The following is an 18,411-nucleotide window of genomic DNA, read 5'->3' on the forward strand; positions in this document are numbered from 1 at the left end:
GAGAGGATTACCATATTCTTACCCTGTTCAATGTTGTAATTCAAAAAAATATTTTGGACTATTTGCTTTTAATAATTTTTGTCCACATTAAAAAGGCTGCAGCCATTCTGGTATGTCGTGTTTTCATTTGCTTTTCTCCAAAGGACGCTGACCTGTTGGATGTTGAGAGCAAACACTTTGAGGACCTGGAATTCCAGCAGCTTGAGCGTGAGAGCCGTCTAGACGAAGAAAAGGAGAACCTGACCCAACAGCTCTTGCGTGAAGTAGCTGAATATCAACGTAACATTGTTACTAGAAAGGTACTTTTACCAGTGTCATTCAATGCAAAAATCATAATATACCCCTCACTATGTGACAGTAATCTTTGTCAATGTACCCATCTTTACATCTGAATATTTTTGTATATTTAATTACATATCACATTTGACAATTATGGAGCTTGCCGTTTACATGCCAAATGCTTTAAATGCTTTAAACTAGATAAATATACATGTTACAGTCATCTAATTTTTTCTTTTATGTCAAAACCAAGGCAGTGAAAAGTGAGAAATTTAGATATTTTTTCTAAATTACTTCCTTTTGCAATCATCATAACTAAATACAGAATAATTGTATAACCAAAGTCTATTTGGAAGTTTTCTCTGTCCATTGCTCAATAGTTCTCAAAGCTGGCTGACAGCTTGTTACCCTTAGAAATAGCCCCATGGAATGCCGTGCACATTACTGTCTCTGCCCAGCCCAGAATTCAGCTCTTGTTTCAGAATTTAGAATCACATCCCAGCACTCTGGAACTAATCCCATAAAATTGAGGGAAGGGAAGATGGAGAAGGTATCTTCTTAAGATCTGTTTAAATAAGAAATTTTATTGTTTTTTCAGTGAGGCGTCTCCCCAGATGATGTCAAAAATTCATTGAAAGTCTAAAACAAGATTTCCTGTTGACTTCTGGGTTCTAAAAATAGATTTTAAATCACTTGAATTGTGTTGGCCTTAGGTGAGGAAAATCCATGATCTTGGCAGGTCAAAGAAACTGTCTCTGAGTAATAACCACTGCCAACTGTCAATGAAGATGTGCTCACTGTTATTCCCGCCGTGAACACCTTTTCTCCCGTTTCCAAAACAGACTGACAAACCTTTGAATATCTTACATGTATCTTTTCTATGATCATCTTTTTTTCGTACAGGAAAAAATTTCTGCATTGAAAAAACAAGCCAATCACATTGTCCAGCAGGCTCAGAGAGAACAAGACCACTTTGTGAAAGAAAAGAATAATTTAATAATGATGCTGCAAAGAGTAAGTATTTTCTTTTCAGCGCTGGCTGCAATAAAACACAGGTTTCAATTTGGGAAAAGTCATTTTGTTCAAAGCAAGTGCCTTTTAATAGTGCACAGTAGATTGTAATTTAAAGATGACTTTTTAATATGCGTGTTTATTTAATCATCCACATTAATAGGCTGATGTTCTGAGAATGACTAACTATAATTCAGAAAATAAGCAAGGATATTTTCTTTGTTTCTTTCAAGTATGAAAATCCCAAGTGTAGGAAATCTGTTTTCTGATTTTCTGTTTTTTGAAGAAATCATATTTTTCTTCAAATAAGTAAAACATGTTATGCTTTTTTTTATGGCTGTCAAACATTTTGACTCAGCTGCTCTGGTGTTTTGAACTCCAATTCCTTCCATGGGGGGTCTTCCTAGCAAATGCTACCTGGATTTGGTTTAATTTAATTAGTGAGGTAGGCACCCCCATGTGGGCCTCAAGGTCATTCTCACCAAAGGGACTATGTTCACATCCTAGCACCTAAAGAGACTACGTGGGAAGGGATTCCTCTGCCCAAACCACAGTCAGATCTTGTGAAGTGGCCATAGTCTACTTCCAGGAGTAAGGTACGAAAGTTAAAGGTGATGGGGCTAGTCTCCCGACAGAGCCTTGCATGCAGGCCAGTCCTGTGAGTGTGACCCTTGAGATCATAAAAATATGAGGTAGACTCAGAATGGTGTGCAGAAAAAAATACAAATCCAGAATGATGCATTAAAGTTATGAGGCTGTACCATGATCCCACCGAGAAGAAATGTAGCAGGAATCTTCCCATTTTATCAATTTTTTGGTTTCAAAAGAGAGAAAAATTGATCTTTTATATAGAATTACGAGTTTAATCGGGGCACTTCTGCAGCCCACACCGATCAACAGCAGTTCCTCTCCTCTTGCTTCTATGGTACCCACAAACCTGTGAATGGAGCCGATTCTTCACTCCTATCTCTTGCTCCAGGAGTGAACCCTGCTCAAGTGCCATTAGCCTCCCCTCCACCATTTTACCCTTCCACACGATAGTCAAAGGTACCAATTGAATTATATAGTGTAATATGTAGTATTTAAGCAGTTTCTGAAATTTTAGCAAAACCAAAAATGTTCCTTAGGAATAAATTTTTAAAAATGGGTAAGCACCATCATAAAAATACCATTTTCTTATTAAAATATATAAAATATAATTCTATTGTAAAAATTGTGGTCCATAAGTATTAAGATTTTTATTTTCTCTAATTGATCTATAGATACATCTCAATCCCAATAAAAGTCCCAACAGACATTCTATAGAGACTGACAGGTTGATAACACCTAGCTGCTCCTCATCAACTGTGGATTCTGTATCTGTGAATTTGCTGCCTCACTAAAATTTATTTGTAATCCCCAAAGTAAGAGCTGTCATTCAGTCATCCATGGACAAGCACAGAGCAGGGAAAAGTTTGACTCACTGGACAAACACATTCCCTGCTGAGGTTGAGCAAGGTACCCTCTGCCTCCTTGCTCAGCTCTCATACTATAAACAAGTGTCCTTTTTGGTGAACTATTTAGTGCCATGTTTTCACACTTTTGTGGGGGTTTTTTTGTGGTGATTTTGCCATGGGAAATGGCTTGCAAGCACAATGCTAAAGAACTATCTAACGTTCATAAGTACAAAAAGGCTATGATGTGCCTTATGGAGAAAATACGTGTGTTAGGTAGGCTTCGTTCAGGCATCAGTTGTTGTTCTGCTGGCTGTGGGTTCCATGTTATATATATATATATATATATATATATATATATATATCTATAGATATATTAAATAATAGATATATTATTTAATATATCTACAATATATTAAATAATGTATCTTTAAACAGAGACATATAAAGTTATGTATTGATCAATCAGTTGCTGAAAATGACCAGAAGCTCACAGACACCCAACACTGTCATTTCCCTAGGAATAAGGGTCAGTGTTCACTGATTCAGGGTTCATGGCAGTATAATAGAATGTTAACTATGCAGAAAATGAGAATTATCTGTGTACAAAAATGCAAAGGGTGAAAGACATAGAGATCAATGGAAGCACACAGGGAGTCTACAAGTAGCCCACACATATACTGTCTATTAATTTTTGACAAAGGCTCCAAGATAGTCTAGTAGAGAGAGGACAATCCCTCCAACTAATGGTGCTTGATCAACTGGGAAAACAAGAAAGGAGTGGAACCTTAACACCATCCATTCTCACACCATATATGTAAGCTAATTTGAGAGAAATCATAGACCTAGACCTAAAAACTGAAGTGATGAAGTTTCCAGAAGAAATTATAGGAGTGTAAGTCCTCCTTCAGAGCCTTGGGGTAAGGAAAGGCTTACCACATTTTTTCTTAAAGGAAAAAGGAACATTTTTAAAGGAAATGACAAAGGACTTTTATCCAGAATAATTAAAAATGTCTATGACTCAATAATATTATATGAACACTCAATAAATATTTTTAAAAGCAGGCAAAAGACTTGAATACAAACATTTCACAAAATATATATGAAGAGTTATTAAGTCACATGAAAAAGTATTCAACATCATTAATCATCAGGGAAATCCAAGGTTGACTAAACTTAATGGATTTTGTGTTCCTTCAGGAAAAGGAAAATCTCTGTAATTTGGAAAAGAAATACTCCAGCCTCTCTGGGGGGAAAGGGTTTCCTGTCAATTCAAATGTGCTAAAAGAGGTAAGCTATGATTTTACATGTTTGCTCACATCACCTTAGACATCAAGAGATGTGCCTCAGTTTTACGTGATTAGCTAACTAGACAAAACATTAAACAAAACATTAACTTAAATGACTTTGGAAAGCACTTGTTGTGTGGATGGCTGTCCTGCCTTTCATTAATTAGGCTTTGAGGATCAAGGGATTATCTTTGTGTCTAATGTGAATGTCCTGTGTGTGTGTGTGTGTGTGTGTGTGTGGTGTGTACTTTGCCATACAGTGATATGGTGGGTTCATTTGGAGTTTCAAGAAATTTAGGATCCAGACCAAGGTTAGTCTTCAGTTCTCTTTTCTCCCTGCATTTTCTTTTCTCAGTTTCTCCTTTGTTTTACTTTACTTCTGTTTCTTCTACATCTTCTAAAACATGAAAATGTCCCTTTACATTTGAGGAGGTAGTCTGGTTTCTTTCTTTTCTCTACCTCCTTTTTTTCCACAGTGTCATTTCTGCTATTTTCCGTCTACACTGGGAAATCCTATTTACATTAAGCTATACATACTCTTTACCCCAAACATCCATCTTCCCCCAGCCCCTGTTACCCCTCTCTCCCTAGCATCTTTTTCTAGAGCTACACTGCTACAGTGGTAGGCTATTTTAACTAATTTGGAAAAGAATGACCTTGACTGGGAAATATTTTCTTTATATTTATTTTTTTCAAAAACTAAAGAAAAAGCTTGTTCTGCATAAAAATTGGTATAATGGCAACCCCTTTATTTATAAATTGCTTTTCAAAAAGACATCAGAGCTAAAAATTCCTGCACAGAAATCTTTTGTGTCTGTAGGCATGTAGAGTAAGTGTGCATCATGTAATAACTGTGCTTTATGTGTACCTCGGATGCATTTTGTGAAATATTTCTATAAAAGCTTTATTAGAGCATTCAGTTTCATGGTTTCCCTCTCCTTACTGACAACATGGAACTGGCGGGTTCTGTGGACAAAGGGTGGTGGTGAGTGCAGTGTAGCGGGATAAGATAATGTCTGTCAGGTGGACAGGGAGCTGGGTTTCGAGTCATGTCAAAGACACTTTATGCATATGTGGTTTACTCATATGCATAAAGTGGTCCAGTTGTTAAAGATCACTCTGGGCAACTCTACTTGGATTATGAGGAGAAAGAGGAGGTGAAAATGCCAGGAAACCAGTGTGGCAGTGATTATAATAGTATTGGCTAGAGCTGCCAGTGGCTTGCATCTGAGCAGTATCACGGAGATGGAGAAAATTAACTGGATACAGATATATCTTGGAACCAGAATTGACAGTTCTTGTTGATAGACTGGGTGGAGATGAAGTAAATTACAGAAGGTGTCAGGAGTGATGCCATTATTCCGGTTCGAATAATGAAGTCGATAGTGAGTACCTTTCCCTGAGATGCAGGGGCTGGGGTAGGAATTGGTTTAAGAGCATTTGACTCTGGACACACTGAGTTTGAAGGGCTTATGGCATCCAAATGAGTTACATAGGATTTAGGGTCTCTTTTAGTCTTAGTAGAAGAATAAATCTTTCCTTTTCAATTAATGAGTTCTTCTTTTACTCTGCAGACTTCCTGGTGTGAAAAGGCCATTTGGCTTTTTGATTATTTTTGCATGTCCGTGGTTCTCATGTTTGTTGAGTCCCAGTGTGTTCTCTTTCATGGGCCAAACCGACTTGACTCACAAGATGTGATTGTCTCTCTTCCTTTCTGTATTTCTTTCTTTCTGACTCTTTTATTTTTTTCTCTCTCTGTTTTTTTAAGGAGTGATGAATTTCTATCTAACTCTTTTAAACAGGTGCCACTTTTGATAAACAGCATACATTTTTGAAGTAACTAATTGGGTTGTATGGTCTGTGACTCATATAATCAATGAAATCTTGATTTTGGAACATTCTACAATCAGCTAAGTAAAAGAATCACTCAGAGTTGCTACTCTTCATTCTGACTCGTTATCAAAATGAAATGAAATTTGACAACCCAGTTGTTTGTTCCCTTTCTTCAATTTAATCTTATAAATTTTTACATAGTATCCATTGCATTTTTTGTTAAAAAGTATAATTTACATACATATACACCCTAGATGGAAATTAACAAAGTGTTATACTGTACTAGTTAATGTCTACAGAATTAGTATTTCAAGTCAAAGGAGTATTGATAGACAGTTTTTATCTTACTAAATATTTTTTGCATTTTCTAAATTTTCTTAATGCACTTGTAATATCTTTATAATAAGAAAATAATATTATTTTTAAAAACAACCTATATGCTCCCAAAGACTAAGTCCAAAATATTTAATACTTATTAATTTTCATCTTCACTGTCAAAAGAAAGGAGGCTAGTGTTTTTTATTTGCTTTTGTGAGTTCTTTTTAACTGAGTCCTGCCTATTTATTTCATCTTCATTTGTCTTTTTCTTTTTTGAGCTTGCTGTTAAACCTGAGTATTTTTCATCTGGGGTACACTTGACTAGTTTTCAATACATGATTCTTCCATCAGCTAAAGCTGGTTCTTCATCTGCTTTGGCAGTCTTTATTTCTGCTTTAATTTTCATGACTTCCTCAGCTGACAGATTTCCCTTTTATAAAATCACCACTTGAGGCTGTTCACCTTCTTTGTCACTGTGGTCACCATCTTCATCTGGGAGCTGAGGCTGGACCCCCTTGGTCTCCGTGGTGGACCCTTCCCTGCAGCTGACCTGTTCCTTGAAGTGGGCCAGGAGCGCCGGTTGGGGTGGCTGCATGTAACACACCTGGTTCCGTTTGTTCCCCATTGCATTCTGATACCTCCAATTTGTAAACAGTCCATTCCAGCTTTCTCCACTTTGTCATAATTATAAATTATTCTAAGTAAAAACCTTGCTTTCCAGCCTGGGATTTTTGTCTCATCAGCATAATGACATCTTGCCTTTCTCAAAGCCATTTTTAGAAAAGATAGATGGGCTAATAGAAGACCCTACTCATTAAATTTAACAGTTTTACTTTTGAAGGAGATATTATTTTATACTCTTTATTCTTTTTTCATACTGTTTTATTGGTGTGGTGAAAATCATTGGTTTGTACAATTACTTTTCATGAAAATTTACAAGTGCCATTTCCTCAAATATAAATTCAGGAGTTTTGAAGATAATACATTTTGATTTATGGATATATTCTCTATGCTGAACCCAAAACTGAACCATTGAATTTAAAGTAACTGGAAATTCACTGTCCTGAGGTTAAAGCTGGGCATTGGGGAAGCTGCCTTGAATTGAAACACCCTCAAGTTGTAGCTCTCCACTTTAGGGGTGTGTGTGTGTGTGTGTGTGTGTGTGTGTGTGTGTGTGTCTTCATTTGTCTTTCTCCAGAGAGCTCACTGGAGGACAATGTTGTTTTTACTTTCACTTGATTCAGATGCCTAAAAGCTGGATTCCATGACAAATAAATTACTGCTTTACAAATATCTTAGAGCCAAGACCAATTGTCCTGAGCTCCTTTCGCTCACACTTTAATTAAAATGTCAGGAAGCAGAAGAACGAAAAATCTAAAAATAGAGATTTGTGGAAAAGGCTCTTGAATTAGAGAGCGAGTGATTACAGTGTCAATTTTATATCTCAGATTTGTGTGGGTGTGATTATTTTAATGTTATGTAGTGACAACCTCGTTCAGTGAACAGAATGAATGCTGATACTTCTCGATATTTTAAAATTGAAGGTGTTGGGTTATTTATGATATAGTCTTCTTGATTTCACCAGAAAATAATTACTTTTAATGTTTGGAATACCATTTTTAATGATTAAGCACCATAAACCCATTTTGATTGCTGATGAGTACCTGATGAAACATTTGATCATACCACAGATATCTGGCTGTGCCGCTCTAAGCTAACTCCATTGTGTTAGAGCATTAATACTCTCGCATGCCTCAGCTTTTGCTTCCTTTGTGTTTGACTTCTAAATTCCTCCTTTTAGGGCTATATCAGTGTAAATGAAATTAATGAGCCATGTGGCAATTCCACGAATCTATCCCCTTCCACTCAGTTCCCTGCTGATGCTGACGCTGCTGCCACTGGGCCTGCCACAGCTGTACTGGTGAGCCAGCCACAAAATAAAGAGGTGTGTTGGCATGACATTCCATCATCCACTGCTTTTTCATGTCGGAAATTAACACGGGGTAACCGAAAATGAGGGCATTTGTGACAAATATGTGTCTGGTTGACCAGAGGGTCAAAGTGATGTTGCATTTGAAAAATATACCAATTTGGGGCACTGCTCTCCCAATTCTAGTCCTAGAAACCATGAAATATGTGGGACAGAGTGGACTACTGAAATAAGTTAAAAAAAATAAACTCTGTGTCTAAGTACTCTAATGTGATAGTTTTCTTAAAAATCAAGTCTTTCTAAAATTGTTGGATTGAGTCACCTTTCCAGTTTGATTTTTTTTTCTATTAAGTTTTGCAGTATGGACCTTTTTAAACTATATGGAAAAGGGCAAATAATAGTAAATGAAAATACCTTCTCCTGATCTAAGTTGCTTGCAAGTTGGGGTTTTAAGAAGAGGCTAAATGGAAAGATACAGCGCATCATTTGTGATTTCTTGATTAAAATAGAAGAAAAGAGAACAATCAGATTATTGATTTCATTTCTTTGTCATTATTCTTTCATTTTATGTGGACACATATATACTTTTTCTTTTTCCTATAAAGCAAAGATCACCTCTCTGTCCCGGATTTATGTTTCCTTCTACCCTTTCTCCTCATCCTGTCACTCAACCTCCATCAGCCCCTTGGCCTGAAGCCCTGGCTCCATCTGTCGATCCTTTCCCTTTAAATGACACTCCTCCTCCTCTACCAGCTAAGAAACACAGAAGGCAGCCGCAGCAGGAGCAACAGGTAATTGGCAACTGGTGTTCAGGGTCTGGGAATCTTTTCTTCAACTTTCCCAAAGAAATTCTTTAAAAAGACAAGATGCATCCTCCTTTGCTGATTTTCTTGTTAAAGGACGCTTAGCGTATTCTAAGGGTGCTGGGAGTGCTATAAAGTTTGAGACCTTGGCTGTGTGCTCCTAACTTGATGTTGGAGTTAGTTTTATATCCTCATCCTTCGGTTTCCACCCAATCAGAATACCACAACCTACCTCAGGTGTTTTTCAGGATAGTAACAATTACTGCCGTAAAATCCACGGTATAAAAATTTTTCACACATTATTTAAATCATGATAATAGACATCATTCCCTTGCCATGTGTCAAAATTTGCTAAACATTTTACAGACAGAATCTCATGTCTTCTGACAATCCAGTGAAGTAAACTTCCCTCCACGTTGCCGTCTGGGGAACTGAGGCCCCATGCAGGTAGCTTGTCCACAGTCACCCCGGAAGTCGTGCTTCCGGCCCCTGGAAGTTTATACTCACCAGATTTTTAAAACTGGTTTGTTACTCTTGATGTTGCTCTCCTTTTACTACATTTAGTGCACATTCATGCTTGGGTATTTAAAAAAAATCTGTTTTGAGCCTCCTTTCAACTATAATTCAATTCCTATGTGAATTTGACTCTAGGAGATCCTAAGGAGTTGGAGACAGTAGTCCCCAAAGTAGACAACTCTTAGTGTGCTATGCCCAGCCCTTACACTTCTTGAAGGTACTTTTACTACTCTTACCTTTGTTAAAGGACTATATGTACCCTACTTTTAGGTTAATAAGTAACCTACTTTTAGGTTAATAAATATTAGCTAATATAAGTAGATAATGGTAAAGTTAAGATGCAAATATTTTCCATGATTGGCATGTGTGAAGGATAATAAAACTTTGGTAACTCAAATTTGCATTATTTTTACATATTTCAAAAGCCCTAGTTTAGTATGGAAATAACCAAACCTAAAGAAACTTGAGTTAGGAAATAACTTTACCATTGAAGGCATTTTTTTGAGAGGCCAAGAAAAATTTGGATAAATTTCAAGTTGGCAAAAATTTTGCTGTTAGAATCTGAAAAAAAAGAGAAATAGTCAACAGGAGGACTTTTTAATGTTCAGAATTACTATGGGGGCTTCTTGGCCAAGATCTTTTTAAAAATAAAATAACAATCTAGAAGAATGCCTTATGTGCAAATGTTACGTCCATTTGGAGTGTGTTTATGTGCCTGAAATAGTCTTCCAACTTTGAAACAACTCCCCTGTTTACTCGCTCTTTCTCTTCATCTTCTTCCTCCTCCCTTTTCTTGTCCTCCTCACACTGGGATCTGTGCCACCACACAGAACTGTCCAGACAAGACAAGGGGAGACACTGCTTACTTGATTTGTCCACTGGCTGTTCCGCCATCCACATGGCAACCATCATAATAATTTGTAAGTTGTCCTGAGGCCCCAAGGCAGCAGGCACTCATTATGGGAGTGAAAGGTAGATTATTTTCTTTTGTTTCTAGGTTCAGTAATAAATTCTCCCAGTGCCTGTGTATCTTACCAAATGCGAGCTAGCCCTAGTCTGTTAGTGAACACAAGTATAAGTTGAATTTAAAGAAGAAAATCTGTTGAAGTTCCCAAACTTCTTTGTGAATGCATACTTCTTAATTTCTTCTGTGACCTGTTTCAATTAGTCAAGTTTTGCTATTCTGCTTTACATTTGCGTTTAAAGCACTTTAGAAGTCTGGAAGAGAGGAAAAAACAGCATAAAGAAGGCCTCTATCTGAGTGACACTTTGCCTCGAAAGAAAACCACAGCTTCCATGTCCCCACATTTCAGCAATGCTACTCTGGGGAGAAGCACCGCCCCAAAGGTAGGACATGGGGAGAACCATGGGCTCCACGTTCACGGAGTCTTCTTGTCATTGTGTTGATTGATGTGCAAAGGTCTTTAAAGAAAATGCTAAATAATAAACCATTAAGTTTGCTTGTTGGGCAGACATTATGACTAAATTGCATTTTCTTTCTCATTCAGAACACATTTGGAATTGTACACTCTGGGACCAAGAACCTGGTCCAGGGTATTTTTTTTACCATCACCACACAAGTGGCAGGTGGCATTCATGTGGCAGACTCCCATGGCTGCATCCCAGGTCTGGAAATTGGAAGATATAAGCTCTAGATTACAGGAGTAATAGCACCAGTTCTGAACCTGACACTGGGCTAAGCGCTTTATGTGGATTGTCTCATTTTAAAAACCAGCAACACTATTCAGTACTAATTGTTATCCCCATTGTACATATGGATAAACTGAGGTATGAAGAAGCTAAGTGACTAGCCAAGTACCCTCAGCTGGTCAGCCACGAAGCTGGAATATTAACCCATGTGGTCCGATGCCTAAAACCTCATTCATGTTCTGCTGACGTGCCTGAGGGGTCATTGCAGGAAGAGGAGGAAGGCAAGTGAGAAGGAGGTTCTGAGGGGGACAGGCTTTGGGACCCTTCCTTTGACCTTTATCAGAGTTACGTTTTAATCTATTTTATAAATTGGTGTTCCAAGTATATTTTACATAAAGGATTTTGCTATCAAAGAGACGGCTGAAACCACTAGGGGAGTTCATATTCTTCTCCAGCTTTCAGGCTACTAGGTAGCTGGGGGTGGATGGGAATCGGTGTGCTTGGTACAGGGTAGGTCTTCTGTGTTCTGGTGCACGCTGTGCATGTGTGCCTGCCCTGCATCTGCCCTCTGCTCCTTATGCATGAAGAGCTTTGAGTTGTTTTCGAAGGGGGTTTTGGAGAACAGGTGTTTTCCTCATCTTTTGGAATTGCTGCTGCTGACAGAATCGCTGTGATGTGGAGACTTCCATGGAGCTCCTTAGGAGGAACAGTGACTGGCTTTCACCATGGAGCATCCATAAATGGGATGGAAGACCTCTCTCCCCTTCCCTCTGCACTTAGATAGGAGCTGTGGAATCAGGGATGTCGTGTCCTGAAGGACCATTTGAGCTGCAGTTGCTTAAGTGTTTCTGCTCACCCCCACATTCTCACAGGCTCACTTGCCCCTGGGACAGAGCAACAGCTGTGGCAGTGTGCTCCCTCATTCACTGGCGACCATGACCAAAGACTCAGAGTCTCGGAGGATGCTCAGAGGTATGTAGCTGTAAAAGCAAATGTGATGTCTTTTGTTAAGCATTAGAATTTTTCAGAGACAGAGGGAAGGAGAACAAGGTTGAGGCTCATTGGAAAGGGCATCAAGCAAAGTCCTCAATTTTAACGCGTCCCCTTTGTGAGAGGGGTGTACTGGATGGGACAAATGTAGGTTTATGGTTGTGAGCATGCAAAACACAGTTTATCCTTGTACTATTATTTAGTAATTATTATTTCCCATAGGAACAACTGTAAACCTATTGTTGCCCCCACCCTGTGTATATACATATATTGTTCAAATTGTACAAAGGTAACTTTTCCTATATATGCATATGACTGGTATGCATAAATGTAATAGTATTCTCAAACCAGAAAGGTCTTTAGAGAATTACTAACCTTTGCATTTGATAGAAAAAAAGAAAAGAATGACCGCTGAGATCCTAAGTTACTCACCCGGTTTGTGGCTGAACCACTGTATTGACCCATGTGCTAAAGATTCATTGAGCTGACACAGTAAATAGAGCACTAGTGGCCCAGGACAGAAATCTCTTGGGACTTTTAATGTGGTTTGAACCTTTATTCTCTGTGGTTACTAGGTTTCAGGTAGGTTTTGATTCTCAGCGTATTTCATTTCTTTGTAAAAACACATTGCATGCGTTTGTAATGAGGTTCTCAAATAGTCTTTGTGGGACTAGAAGAAAGTACGGCAATGCAGTTCCCACTGTGAGATTCTTGTTGAAAATATAGATTTATTGTGTTAACATAGTTGTTTAGGTCAACAACTTGTATTGGCCCTCACTTTTGAACAGGTATGGTGCTAGAGACCAGGAATGCACATGAATGACACGACCCTTTCCCTTGAAATGCTTATAGTCTAGTGAGGGAGAAAGACACATAACAGATAATTTTAATACAATGTGGTAAATGCAGTGATGGAGGTATGCTAGGATGTAAACGTGGAGGCTGACAGAGTGATGGGCATTTAGCCCTTAGATGTATTCATGCACTAGTGGGATTGAAAGCCTTCCCTCCAAGAAGGCTGCCATTCATTTCTGACTGTCAGCCTCTCTGCCAATGATATCAGGATAATCACTGATTTTTCTATCAGAAAAAAACCCTAATATATATATATACACACACATATATATATGAATTCTCATGTGTGTATATATATGTATATGTAATATGTATATGTATGTATATAACTTTCCTATATATTCATATATATCACTTGAGTGAGGTTTTTAATATTTACTAGAAGTAATTTAAGAGTTAATAGAGGTGAAAAAGAGTTAATAGAGGCTATAGTGGTCACAAGAGAGGTTTGTAATGTATGGTATGCTTGTGTTAACATTTAAATCAAATACATTTGATTGAACTCTTTTATTTTCTTTTTTTTTAAGATTTTATTTATTTATTTTTAGAGAGGGAAGGGAGGGAGAAAGAGAGAGAGAGAGAAACATCAATGTGCAGTTGCTAGGGGTCATGGCCTGCAACCCAGGCATGTACCCTGACTGGGAATCAAACCTGCGACACTTTGGTTCTCAGCCCACGCTCAATCCATTGAGCTATGCCAGCCAGGGCTGAACTCTTTTATTTTCTTTACCATAATTTCTTAATGAGCTAAAATAGATCTTATGACTTATAGATAATAAACATAAATGAGTATATTTTGGCTCTCATTTATCACTGTTCATTTGTGGGTCAAGTCTATTTTTTATTGAAGTGTTTTTCTGCAGTATTTATAAACTTCTTTTTAAATGTGTTTTTCCCACTGGCTGAAGACATCAAAGCATGGACTGGCCCCAATATCTTACTTTATGTTGAAAATATTTTCTTAAAATAGAGAGTAAGAAAAGCTAGACCTTTATACTAACTGGACAGATTTGTGAAAATCAAGAGCTGTTAATATCATTGTGTAAGATGACTCTTGTGAGAATATGGTGAAACTGAATGGATGTTTGATCTCTAGTTTTATAGTTTAATCTCTGTTTTCCCCTCAAAGAATGGGAATCTGCATGCTAGATTCATATGGGCAAAACTGAGCTGATCCTTTGAGATCACATTAGGGATGTGCCTTCTGCAAAATCTGTTGTCTTTGATCATCCTGCTGTGGTTCTTCCCTGGTAGGCCTTCTGTATGCCTGAGAAGGCTGCAGCTCCAGGCTTTTCCTTCTGCAGTTCTGGTGTTCCTTAAACAGTTTCTGTGGTGCTGGTGAGACAGCTTCTGACGGAATAGAGAACTACTGTGTGTATGTCAATCCAACTGGATGTGATGTGTCTTGTGAGGCCAGCCTGCCTCCCTTGGCCCCCCGACCCAGAGGGGAAGGGGTTGGGACTGCAGTTCTTAGGGCCACAGCAGACCGTGTAATTGGCCCATACTGGTGGTCCACCATGACCAGGAGGGTTGAATCATAATATCATTTAGAATTGTTTCACTTGTTGCCTTCATTAAAACAGCAAACACAAGTAAAACTCCATGGTTTCAAAAAAATTGGATCTGGCACATACATTCATTAACTCAAATTTAATAATCTTACCATTCTCCTTGATTTACACAATTAACTTAAATGAACTATTTTTTTGCTGCTTATTCGTAATGGATACATCAAGGACCATGGTGTAAGTATAAGCTTTCCTTCAGTTGCCATTGCTTTAATGGAATTGACAGTGTGAGTCATGCAGACAATCCCGGAGAGCGGAGTTTAAAAGGGAGAGCCCAGGAGCTGAGCTCTTAAAGTTGTAATGGTCATTGGCTTTTGTACAACTTGTGAACTATTGCTTTGTAAGCTTTAGAATGAATGAACTCTTTGTCCTTTTGTCTTCTGTTTAATGCAGGAAAGTCCAAGAAAGGTATGACAACCTCCTTGTGTGGTGTTTTTGTTTCCAGCAAGTAGTGAAAGGTCATTGTTAAGTCATCTTTAAGAAATGATCAGCTTTAAACCTGTACAATGACAGACTTTTAGTCTAATAATTATATTCTTTTTACACAATGGAGAAAAAAATGTCGCACATTTACTGGGTGCAGCTGCTGTTCATTCATAGGCAGCTGCATGACCCTCTTTGTTTTGCTTTTTTATGAGAGGTCATACCATGCAGGAAACAGGAATGCTTGGAAGCATTGTTTTGTAAGACTCAGAATCTAGATAAAGATAAGAGTGGGCCTTGTGGTGTAAATAGGCTAAGTGTAAAACAGGAAGTTACTCTTTTATAAAAAGCCAGGTACAATAAAGCAGGCTACATGGGAGGATGGAAGAAATTAAAAGGTTCCTACTTAATCATGCCATTTAAGACTATATATATGAAAGACTTAATGGAGAGTGAAGAACAGTTTAAATGGCTGGTCCAAATAAGTAAGATGTTATTACTGTGGCTAGCCGGTAGGGATGTAGGTTGTTAGAGGACTGTTCTAAAATTTGATGGATGCTGCTTCAAATAATTGAATGGTATTTTACAAACTTTAGCTCTTAAAAACAGTTTGTTATGTCTGCATGAAAAAAAAGAACTGTTTTGTAGATATAATCTTGTTTTTATTCTCCCTGTTTTCTGGTTGACTGATGTGTGTAAAAGATTTTTTTCCCTTAACAAATCTTTTTTGACTGTGTGAATGTATCATAAGCTTATTTTTTAACTTCTTGAATTCTCTATAAACTCTGATTTAATCTAAAAATGTGAACATCTTGCCTTGTCAGCCTGGTATCTATCATTACTAACACTGCCCATGACTGCATGTTGGAAGGGTTGTATATTTTTCCCGTCCCCTGATCATCCTTTCTGATCTTGTCTTTTCTTTCCTTTTTCTGTGATTCTCTTCACTTCTGACTTGTCCTGTCCCTTCACCTTCTGGCTGTGGAACATGGTTAGGAAGAATGAATTTCCCAGCAGGTGAGCTATGAAAGGTTAAATTGTGAGAAATACTGATTGATTTTATCCTCTTAAACCCAGCTTATAATTTTACATCATTTTATTTTCTATACTAAGGTCTAGGTAGTAGTTTAAAGTGTATGCCACACATTTGGAAGATGCATATCTCACAGTGGTCACCTCACACAGCACTTCTCAGGCCCCATTAGCCAGAATTCACAGAGACTGGCATTGAAGAGCATAACAGTAAATGGACCTGGCACATGCAAAATACTAGCTCTTCTTGGGCAGTGAAGAGACTTAGTTTGTTTGGGTTCCTTGTATGTATTATGCTTAGGAGCTAGCCTCAGATATTATCAGGTCTCCCTGTATAAACCTTGTAAGATACCCTTTCAATTAGCTATTTCTGTCTGGATAGGAAGGAATTGAAGCATGTACAAGGCCCCTTTTTACTGTACTTGTCAGTTGCTGTCCACAGCTGAATGTTATTCTTGCAGCATAGCTTAAAAGCAACACAAGCAGTCTCTGAGGCTGGGAAAATCTCATTTTTCCCAATCCACTGACTTGTCCCACCCCAACAGTAAATGCATTCCAGTTCCTTATTTAGCCACTAATTCGGTTGCCATTTGTAGATGAGAAATGAATTCATCAAGCTACTCTTCATTTCATGACATCCATATGCTAAATAAATGGAGATTCTGTGATGAACAGCATAGGTGTGCCTTGATAAATCACACCTGTTCTGTGATACTTCACTGCTCCAGAGCTGCTCCTTGGGCCTCCTACTAGGTACCCTCCTCCTGCTCTCCTGTGGTGTGTCCTCCATCGAAAGTACCTATACTTTTGAATGGCCAGGCCAGAGGCTGAATCCCCAGACCAGCCCCTTGGAATCCCACTTGTACAATTCCAGAGGAGAGCTCCGTGCCCTTATTTGTAACTGCAGGGGCAACTTGTTTTGGGGGGAATTGTTCAGGAGGGAGGAGGTTAAGCCAGGTGACAGTTGAGTTCATTGTACCCAGTAAAGTGTCGCCAATTGGGAGAAATGAGAAGCTCCATAAGATAGAACATTTCCATTCACATTGGATCCACAGGAAACAAAAATCCTGTATTGTGAAATATTTGCTTATTAGCAGCAGGCTTGTTCATTTCAGCTGCTATAAAAACGTAAGGTTTATTTTACCACCGGAATGATGGAAGAGTGTCTGAGACATAGAGCCAAACCTCAGCAAATAGCGAGGGGATGTGGGGAATTTATGTGCACACTCCTTAGCACAGCACACCCGGTCACATACCTCTTCCTTCTGCCCGCATCTGAGCATTCTGAGTCATTTTAATCTACTGTCTACTCACCTGAAGGTGGTAAGTTCATTTTCTTATTCTGTGATACTTGGAGGTAAGGGGGAGGAAATCCTGGAAGGTCTGAGGAACAGGGCATGCACTGTTTTAAGAAGAAATAGACTTACCTTCTTTCCTGCTTTTCTAAGAAAGCATTAGTTGCCTTGTAGCAGGTGACTGTTCCCCATTATGAAAAACTGAAGACAGAGGGGAGGTTGTGGCAGGGCCCATGTCATTGCCAAGGGGACGACTTTTGTATGTTTTACATGCCATGGTTGTCTTTTCGGGATTTGGTTTTTATACTAACACAAAGAAATGTCATCCATGCAGTTGGTGACAACGTGGAAGTTTTCTTTGCTAATAAACCTGTTTTGAAAGCATAAGGCAAGATAACATGTATGACCTTTTCGAATAATTTCTGGTGTTTTTTTTGTCGCCCTCCTTTTCATCATGAATAATTGGAAACAATTTAAAAGGAGCAGTTAGTAATTCCAAAAGTTCAAATATCAAAGGTAAATAATTAAGTAATGAATTATTTTGCCTTTGTTTTTCTTAATAAAGGCACATGCACAATGCATATGACCATACTGGCTTCACTTAATGCTTTATGCATTAATCACTGTAATTAATGATAATCTGCTTAACATCTCCTGGTGCACATCTTCCCTTAGCTAAGGGATATGTAGCTTTTACATAGGTATGTGTGTCTGTCTTGGTATTTATAATTACACCTAATATTAAGGAAACTTACTTTCCCAAAAGATGCCTTAATCTGAACTAATGTATTTTCACTTAACTAAAACTGCCTCAAATACTAATGCATGAAAACTCCTCATAGAACTGAAATCACTTGACAGTAACTTTGGGTATATGATGCTTTGTATCATGGATGTGGCTTTTGGTTTTAACTGGAAATGTTTAATCCATAGCAGAGGAAGCTACCCGGAATCACTCTCCTTCTCTCTCCCTCTTGCCTGATTTTTGATAATTTCATGACCTATTAAAAGCCTCATTGAAAGATAGGCAGGGCACAAGAAAAGCAGCAAAATTCAAATGGCCCAATTGTAAACTTTTAATAGGTCTGACATTCAGTTTACTCAGGGAGAAAGAGATGATGCAAACTGCAGTACTGGCTAGAGCAAAATCTTTTAAATGAAGTGAAGAATTTGTTTATCAGTATGC

At 38.2% G+C, this 18,411-nt stretch overlaps 1 protein-coding gene and 1 pseudogene across 24 annotated transcripts in view; one reads left to right on the top strand and one right to left on the bottom strand.

The window, feature by feature from the left end:
- Positions 1-18,411, top strand: part of PHLDB2 (pleckstrin homology like domain family B member 2) — a 235,180-nt gene that overhangs the window by 189,631 nt on the left and 27,138 nt on the right. For 8 of the 24 annotated variants that reach the window (XM_045851269.1, XM_045851280.1, XM_045851268.1 and 5 more), the window contains 10 exons: positions 144-299; positions 1,183-1,293; positions 3,924-4,013; positions 7,965-8,108; positions 8,699-8,884; positions 10,619-10,759; positions 11,935-12,034; positions 14,869-14,883; positions 15,895-15,915; positions 17,706-17,741. In XM_045851269.1, coding sequence (XP_045707225.1) covers positions 144-299; positions 1,183-1,293; positions 3,924-4,013; positions 7,965-8,108; positions 8,699-8,884; positions 10,619-10,759; positions 11,935-12,034; positions 14,869-14,883; positions 15,895-15,915; positions 17,706-17,741 — 1,000 coding nt within the window. The remainder of the gene's footprint in view (positions 1-143; positions 300-1,182; positions 1,294-3,923; positions 4,014-7,964; positions 8,109-8,698; positions 8,885-10,618; positions 10,760-11,934; positions 12,035-14,868; positions 14,884-15,894; positions 15,916-17,705; positions 17,742-18,411) is intronic. The other 16 variants (XM_045851286.1, XM_045851288.1, XM_045851270.1 and 13 more) reach the window with 15 other exon arrangements.
- Positions 6,321-6,788, bottom strand: LOC123826913 (annotated as a pseudogene).

The sequence above is a fragment of the Phyllostomus hastatus genome, unplaced genomic scaffold (assembly GCF_019186645.2).
Source record: "Phyllostomus hastatus isolate PE091 unplaced genomic scaffold, TTU_PhHast_1.1 phas_contig_86, whole genome shotgun sequence".
Classification (NCBI taxonomy): Eukaryota; Metazoa; Chordata; class Mammalia; order Chiroptera; family Phyllostomidae; genus Phyllostomus; species Phyllostomus hastatus.